Source organism: Sapajus apella, unplaced genomic scaffold, assembly GCF_009761245.1.
Source record: "Sapajus apella isolate SASKATOON/1434 unplaced genomic scaffold, GSC_monkey_1.0 scaffold13, whole genome shotgun sequence".
NCBI classification, from domain to species: Eukaryota; Metazoa; Chordata; class Mammalia; order Primates; family Cebidae; genus Sapajus; species Sapajus apella.
In genome coordinates, this window is record NW_022436953.1 from 6,854,795 (window position 1) to 6,863,561 (window position 8,767).

General features: G+C 42.6%; 1 protein-coding gene across 1 annotated transcript in view; it reads left to right on the top strand.

Moving 5' to 3' along the window:
• The window catches only part of INA (internexin neuronal intermediate filament protein alpha), a 13,530-nt gene extending 11,188 nt beyond the window's left edge, over nucleotides 1-2,342 (top strand). Inside the window, exon 3 of the mRNA XM_032281485.1 lies at nucleotides 354-2,342. Within this exon, the coding sequence (XP_032137376.1) occupies nucleotides 354-663 (310 nt within the window). The 3' untranslated portion in view covers nucleotides 664-2,342. The remainder of the gene's footprint in view (nucleotides 1-353) is intronic.
• The last annotated feature ends 6,425 nt before the right edge of the window (nucleotides 2,343-8,767 follow it).

Consider the following 8,767-nt stretch of genomic DNA (forward strand, 5'->3'; position numbering starts at 1 on the left):
TTACTTCTCCCTAGAGCTTTGTTGCTAATTGCCAAAAATGGGTGTGATGTGGCCAAGGGGAGTTGTAGGTTTTCCTTCTGGAATATATTTGTGAATAGGATAGGTTTCCCTTTGACAATGATTTAAACATGGCTGGTGCCGAAGGGGTGTATGTGTGTGTACACCCATGCACACGCTCCAACTCTTTGAGCTTTGAAATTAAATATTTATTAGTTTCAATCTCATGAAGAAACTCCAAAGTCCTTTGGAATCTCAATCAAATGAATCGGGACTGGACGGTTGAGTTCGGGGTGGGGGGGGGTGATGGAGTTACAAGTTGACTTCCTAAGAGTTTTTCTCTGTTGAATTTACAGGAAACTGCTGGAAGGCGAAGAGACACGTTTTAGCACTAGTGGGTTAAGCATTTCGGGGCTGAATCCACTTCCTAATCCAAGTTATCTGCTCCCATCTAGAATCCTCAGTTCTACAACCTCCAAAGTCTCATCCACTGGGCTATCACTTAAGAAAGAGGAAGAGGAGGAGGAGGCATCTAAGGTAGCCTCTAAGAAAACCTCCCAGATAGGGGAAAGCTTTGAAGAAATATTAGAGGAGACAGTAATATCTACTAAGAAAACCGAGAAATCAAATATAGAAGAAACCACCATTTCGAGCCAAAAAATATAATTCCATTGCTTTGAAAGAGTTAATGCTTAAGAGGGAATGATATGCATTTGACTTGTTAAACAGCCTGTTCCTGAAACATAACACCTGCCACACCACTATGAAATGTCTTCAAGGCTTCAGTCTCATATTTAGTATTGAATACTTACTTACATTCTCTAATAAGAAAACCACCCCTTAGATTGAAGTAAACTGCAGTCCTGGAACAATCACAGATGAGTTATCTAAGAATACAGCTTTCTGACCTTCAGCTTAAGCTTCACAGTGATTGATGATTCAGGTGCAGAGGAAGTACAAACTAAGGTGCTAAATCTGTGATCTTCGTCATTTGCTGTGAACTGAAATTATTCACACTATCCAGCCATTATCCAGCTAAATAATCTTACTCTAGATACCTAAAACATAAGATCACTGCCAAAGATAAACTAATGGTCCACACCCAGTTCCACTCTGATAGAACTGTTTCACAAATAATAGGTGTTTGTTTAATGGACACTTTCCACCTCCCTCAATTCCATATATCCTTTTCTTCCATGCAGGAAAAAAAATAGTCTAGTGTAGTATTCTTCCCTTTTAAACACATTTTGGTTCTTCTCAAAAGAACTTACCCCTGTTAGCTCTCTTTGCTCAGTGGGTAAAATTAGATGCATGTTGACCATGTCTATGATTTGTGTAATGACTCATCCCTGCCCATTTCATATTCTTTCAATCCTGTAGGTTAAAAAAATGGCAGTGATGAATTTTAAGGGTTTCCCCCACCAAATAAAATAATGAAAAGAATCCCTAGACTTTAGGCTTTCAGCTTACACAAATCCATTTAATTAGGAGAAAAAAACTATTAAGGATGTAGCTTTTCACCTTTACTTTAGAAGCTCAGTAAACTGATTAAGCTGAACTTAGATTTAGTAGTATAAGCTAGAAGAAGTGAGTGTTTCTATGAGTGGAAAAAGCCAAGGTGTCATTTATGTGTCAGTTCATTTGTGGTGATATAGTATTAGCTTTTTCATGTCCTTATCCTTAGAATCCACTCATTCCCTTTCCCACTAGTCTAGGTCCTAAAGAGGCCTTGCTTTCACTCTCGTATGCCTTTTACGAGTACTAAGTATAGGATATGTTGTCACCAGAACACAATGCTATTGCCCCAAAGTAAAAGAAACCACTTCTGGTCAATCAACACCACCAGCAAATATAAAAAAGAAATCTTTCTCTTTTCTAAAAGACTTCCCCAACATTTACCCCATGGCTGCACAGTTGGTGGGGTCCTGTCGGAGAGGAAGAGACACTCAGACCAGAGGAGGGGTGTGCATGCGCCTACTTGCTTGCTAGAAGTAGATTCTGGACAGTCAGCTCTTCATCTGCCCAACTGTGTAGCATCTGTGTTGCCCAGTCTTTCACTTGTGCCAAGGCTGATGCAGGATTTGTTCTCTGTCCAGCAGTCACTTCTGCCAGAGCTGAAGAGTTGCCCCATCTCTCTTCCACGTCTCCTTTAAGAGCTCTGGTGATAAGGACATGATGCTTTTACTGAACTTTCTTATCCTAGCACATGCTTCAATAGTTCAAGGAACTTGAAAGATACTTTTCTCTTCCTTACCTTTACCCCATCCCTATCTTTACTCCTCACACTTACTGTAAGACATTAGTAAAATAAGAAATTAAAAGTCACACGAATCCCACCAACATAATTTGTGTTCTGTGGTTTCTGCCATTTTACTGAGAGAAGCACTATTTGGATTCAGAGTCAGTCTGGCTCTGACTGATTTGTGTCTGCTCTTTTTAGTGACCCTTAATTGCCATGAACTCATTTATAAAAGAAAGACATGGCCAAGTGTGGTGGCTCACACGTGGAATCCCAACGTTTTGGGAGGCCAAGGTGGGCAGATGGCCTGAGCCCAGGAATTCAGGACTAGCCTGGGCAACACAAGGATACCTCATCTCTCAAAAACATATAAAAATTAGCCAACTGTGGTGGCGTGCACCTGTAGTCCCAGCTACTCGGGACTAGTCTCACTTCAGTCCAGGAGGGGAATCACACCACTGCACTCCAGCCTGGGCAACAAAATGAGTCCAAGAGATTGGGGGAAAAGCCTGCCTGCAGCATGTGCTAATGATATCCCGTATGACTTTCAGATTCATTCGTCAATGTCATCCCCTGCATCCTGAGACATCAATAATAGACTTGCCAGGTGTGGTGGATCATGCCTATAATTCCAGCACTTTGGGTGGCCAAAGTGGGCAGATCACCTGAGGTCAGGAGTTTGAAACTAGCCTGGCCAACATGGCGAAACCCTGTCTCTACTAAAAATACAAAAATTAGCCAGGCGCGGGGGTGGGTGCCTGTAATCCCAGCTACTTGGGAGGCTGAGGCAGGAGAATCACTTGAATCTGGCAGGTGAAGGTTGCAGTGAGCTGGGATCCCACTGTTGCACTCCAGCCTGGGCAACAGAGCGAGACTCCATCTCGGGAAAAAAAAAATTCAGTACCTGTTTTCTATGTGTCAGATGCTATATGAGGTAGTAAACATAGAATTATATAAACCTCACAACCATTCGTTAGGTTTAGTATTTCTATGCCTATTTTACAAATGAAGATGTAGAACCTCAGAATAACAAGGTTAAGACCCTGGTCTGGGCTGGGCACAGTGACTCATGCCTGTTATGGCCAAGGCAGGTGGATTATGAGGTCAGGAGTTCAAGACCAGCCTGACCAATATGATGAAACCCTGTCTCTACTAAAAATACAAAAATTAGCTGTGCATGGTGGTGGGCACTTGTAATCCCAGCTACTCAGGAGGCTGAGGCAGGAGAATTGCTTGAACCCAGGAGGCAGAGGTTGCAGTGAGCCCAGATCGCATCATTGCACTTCCACCTGGGCGACAGAGCAAGACTCCATCTCAAAAAAAAAAAAAGACCCTGGTCTGATATCACATAGTAAGGGGCAGAGCTGAGATCTGGACCCTGGTCTTCTGTCTGACTCTACAATGCTTGTTTTTCTTCTCTATGTTTTTTTGTTTGTTTTTATAAGACGGCGTCTCACTCTGTTGTTCAGGCTGGAATGCAGTGGCATGATCTCAGCTCACTACAACCTCTGCCTCCAGGTTCAAGTGATTCTCCTGCCTCAGCCTCTGGTGTAGCTGGGATTACAGGTGCCCGCCACCACATTCAGCTAATTTTTTAATTTTCAGTATACATGGGGTTTCATCATGTTGGCCAAGCTGGTTTCGAACTCCTGACCTCAAATGATCCACCTGCCTTGGCCTCTCAAAGTCCAGGGATTACAGGTGGGAGCTACCACACCTGGCCCTTATGTTTTCTCTCGGCATAAAAGAAAGTCTCCTTGCTGAAGGAGTAGAAATATTTCTTTTTATCTTCTGTTTCACCCCCTTCTCACTACGTTTTACTTAGTTTCTCTGTCCAAGAAACCCTTTGCAACACCAATTCCTGCAGGCAAGCTGCTACACTAGCAGACTTCCTCAGCCGACTGCCTTCCTCCATTGCCAGGAGGTAGCTCAAAACTGGAATCTGGGCCCAGCCAACGACAAACCACCTCTGCTTCTGCCAAAAATTATATAGAATTGGGTACTAGTTTTCTATTTAAAAAAAAAAAAAAGGAGGTGGGGTGGCCTTTCTTATAATTTAGCAAAGGAATTCTGTAGCTTCCCATCAAGGGGCCAGGAAGTGAGGACATATTACAGAAGGGACAATTCTACGAGAGGTGATAAATCCAGGACACTCAGAATTCATTCGACTGCACTGGCTAACAAGGTAAAAGCTGAGCAACTGTCTGGAAGCTACAGCCCAAAGTTTAGATCCAGGGTTAATGTAAGTCACAAATAATTGTGGGGATAAACTTCTAGAACTTACCTGTGAACTCGAGCAGAGGACCAAGTGCCACCATAAATGGCTCTAAGGACAAACATGAAATAGCTTTTTTTTTTTTTCTGGTTCACATTCTCTCATGAGGTTGCATCAAATAGCTTTTAAAATATATTTAAGGCCAATCACGGTGGCTCACATCTATAATTCTAGCGCTTTGAGAGGTGGAGGTAGGTGGATCACCTGAGGTCAAGAGTTCGGGATCAGCCTGGCCAACATGGTGAAACCCCATCTTTACTAAAAGTACAAAAATTACCCAGGGGTGGTGGCACGCACCTGTAATTCCAGCTACTTGGGAGGCTGAGGCAGGAGAATCACTTGAATGGGGGTGGGTAGGGAGTTGGAGGTGGTTGTGGTGAGCCAAGATGGTGCTACTTCACCCTGGCTTCGGCAAAAGAGCAAAACTCCATCTCAAAACAAAACAAAAAAGTATTTACAAACTGGGGCCAGGTACAGTGGATCACATCTGTAATCCCAGCACTTTGAGAGTCAGAGGTGGGTGGATCACATGACTCCAGGAGTTCAAGACCAGCCTGGGCAACATGGTGAACCCTGTCTCTACAAAAAATACAAGAATTACCTGGGCGTGGTGGTGCGCACCTGTAGTTCCAGCTATTTGGAAGGCTGAGGTGGGAGGATTGCTTGAGCCCACGAGGTTGAGGCTGCAGTGAGCCCATGATGGTGCCACTGCACTCCAGCCTAGGTGACAGAGTAAGATCCTGTCTCAAAAACCAAAAACAAAACAAAACCCAAAACAAAATAAAATACAAATCTACTGCAACAGAAAGCAAATTGAAAGTTGCCAAGGCTTGGCTCGGCATGGTGGCTCACGCCTGTAATCCCAGCACTTTGGGAGGGCTAGGCGGGTGGATCACATGAGGTTGGGAGTTCGAGACCAGCCTGACCAACATAGTGAAACCCCATCTCTGCTAAAAATACAAAATTAGCCAAGCGTGGTGGCAGGCGCCTGTAATCCCAGCTACTTGGGAGGCTGAGATGGGAGAATCACTTGAACCTGGGAGGCAGAGGTTGCAGTGAGCTGGGATGGTGTTTTTTGCACTCCAGCCTGAGCATCAAGAGCAAAACTCCATCTCAACAAAAAAAAAAAAAAAGGAAAAAACGTTGCCAGGGCTGGAGAGAGGGGTCAGTGGGGCATGACTATTCAGTGAATACGGGGTTTTATTTTGGTGAAAATGTTTTGGAACAAGATAGAGGTGATGGCAGTGCAACATTGTGAATCATTCACTTTAAAATGATTGATTTTATGTTATATAAATTTCACCTCAAATTTAAAAACACACTAGTAAGAAATTTATGGAATTATCAGAAAAATATAATCATGAACATCTCACACACTTTCTGCCCGGGCTGAGATCACTGTGTACAGCCACCCTGGGTCAATCCCAGTTAGAAGTAATCCCATTAGGAAAACAAACCAGATCTAATAAGAGTATTGATTTTGGCCAGGCACAGCGGCTCCTCCTGTAATCTCAGTACCTTGGGAGGCCAAGGCAGATGGATAACCTGACGTCAGGAGTGTGAGACCAGCCTGGTCAACATGGTGAAACCATGTCTGTTGGTGAACAATGTCTGTTGGTGAAACCCTGTCTCTACTAAAAATACAAAACAATTAGCCAGGCATGGTGGCGGGCTCCTGTAATCTCAGCTATACCAGAGGCTGAGGCAGGAGAATCACTTGAACCTGGAAGCAGAGGTTGCAATGAGCCAAGATCACGCCATTGCACTCCAGCCTGGGCAAAAACAGCAAAACTCTGTCTTAAAAAAAAAAAAGAGTATTGATTTTAAAACAGAGCCCAGTGAAAAATTCAGAAATCTCTCTGGACATAAATGGGTTTAAACACACACACACACACACACACACACACACACACACACACACACAGAGCTGGAAATGTTGCTTACTTTTAACTGCCATCACTGACTTTCAACTAATATTATTTTTATTACTATATCATCAGATGTCTCTAAGTTCCTGAAAACATCTAAATTGTAAGAATACATTTATTTTTCTTAGAACAAAATAAGTTTATGTACCTAAAAGGTTTTCTTTGTGTTTTGTGTTTTGTGTGTTTTTTTTTTTCTGGAGTGCCGTGGCACAATCTCGGCTCACTACAAACTCGGCCTCCTGGTTTCAAGTGATTCTCATGCCTCAGCCTCTGGAGTAGCTGAGAGTACAAGTGTATGTGCCACCACGCCCGGCTAATATTTGTATTTTTAGTAAAAACGGGCTTTTGCCATATTGGCTAGGCTGGTCTCAATCTCCTGGTTTTAAGTCATCCACCTGCCTTGGCCTCCCAAAGTGCTGGGATTACAAGTATGAGCAACCCCACCCGGCCTGTACCTGAAAGTTAGCACAGTAATTTAAATGGAAATAACAGAAAGTGGGCTTCATGGGTGTTTAAAGCAGCACTCATATGTGACATTTTATTTTTCTTTATAGAACACACAATACTGGCTTTGCAACATTTTGAAACGTAAGGTACAGGTTACATTGATGTCATCAAGCATTTTGCGATTTTCTTTTTTTTTTTTTTTTTTTTTTTTTTTTTTGAGACTGAGTTTCGCTTTTTTTTCCCTGGCTGGAGTGCAATGGTGCGATCTCGGCTCACTGCAACCTCCGCCTCCTGGGTTCAGGCAATTCTCCTGCCTCAGCCTCCTGAGTAGCTGGGATTACAGGCACACGCCACCATGCCCAGCTAATTTTTTGTATTTTTAGTAGAGACAGGGTTTCACCATGTTGACCAGGATGGTCTCGATCTCTTGACCTTGTGATCCACCTGCCTCTGCCTCCCAAAGTGCTGGGATTACAGGCTTGAGCCACCGCGCCCGGCTTGCGATTTTCAAATATCTCACATGCCATTTTCAAAGAGGTAGGTGCTCCTGAATCTAGCCAAATAAAGGACCGTTTTGATTATATTACCATGCCCTGCTGCATACCCTTAAAGGATGAAGAGAGTGATTACTACACAGATCAAAGGGCTTCTCTCCTCCTTTACTGATCTCCTAGAAGATGGTTTGATTTCCCCCATGTTTTATGCTGATATTTCACAAGCTTACTAGGTGGGGGCGGAGACCAGCTAAGATTTATAAACCCCTTCTTACATTCCCTTTAAAACAACACACACACACACACACACACACACACACACACACACACACACAGAGCAGGATTATGATAAAATGGAGTGAGTCACACTGCAGATGTTTAAAGACTTATTTTTCTTCAGGGTCTCAGGGATTCTGAATAAAACAAAACAAAGGAAGCTCAAGCTATGAAGAAAAATTAAGATAGATCTTAGAGGGGTCTCTAGGCTCGCTTCCTCACTGATTAATCCCTGTGGATCACCACATGGCTATTCTCTCTGATAATGAGGCAAATGGTCTCTGTTCTGACTCTGAGATGCTTCATTCTAGCTCTATCACACACTCCTAAGGGTTTTAGAATGCTCAGCAGAGTGTAACCAAGATCATATATATAAAACTAGAGTTTTGGAATATAATGAGTGGCAGCTTTTAGTCAATTGCTGATTATTGCACATGACAAAAATCACATCTTTTCTTAAAAGTGCTTATTAAAACAAATGTAACTCACAGGTTCATTTGCTATGCTACATGTGTGAATAAGTGAGAGGTGTAATGTCAATCTTCCATGGTTTCCTGGCATAAGAATTCATACACAACATATAAAATTCCTGATATCCTTTAGGGCTAAACAATTCTTTATCTTAAACTAAGACTTTAGCTTAACAACAGGAACTCCTTCTGGCTACTGAAACTGTCTGTCTGTGGAATAATCTAGTCATAACGCAGAGGCAGAAGAGCTAAGATTGGAATTAGGATGAAAGCAGAATGCAGGTTCAGCTTCTGAGCCTGAGATGTTAATCACCAAGATGTATCCTCATCCCTCTCCTGGTTATTGATAGAAGCAGGTAAAGTGATAAATATGTAAGAAAGAAGAAAGGAAAAAATAGATGGCTCAACAGCAATCTTGTAATATTAATAGACCCCCTTATTCGTCAAAAAGGAACTCACTCGGCAAAGTAATCTGAGATTGACTATGTAAGGATCATATTTGAACTTGATAATAGATTGTGCCAGGTACTGTTCTCAGTGCTTTACATATTCACTTGATTCTCATGACAGCCCCTTGAGTTAGGTACCACATTGTTCCCTTTTTGTTTTTTTTTTGGGATGGAGTCTCGCTATGTTGCCCA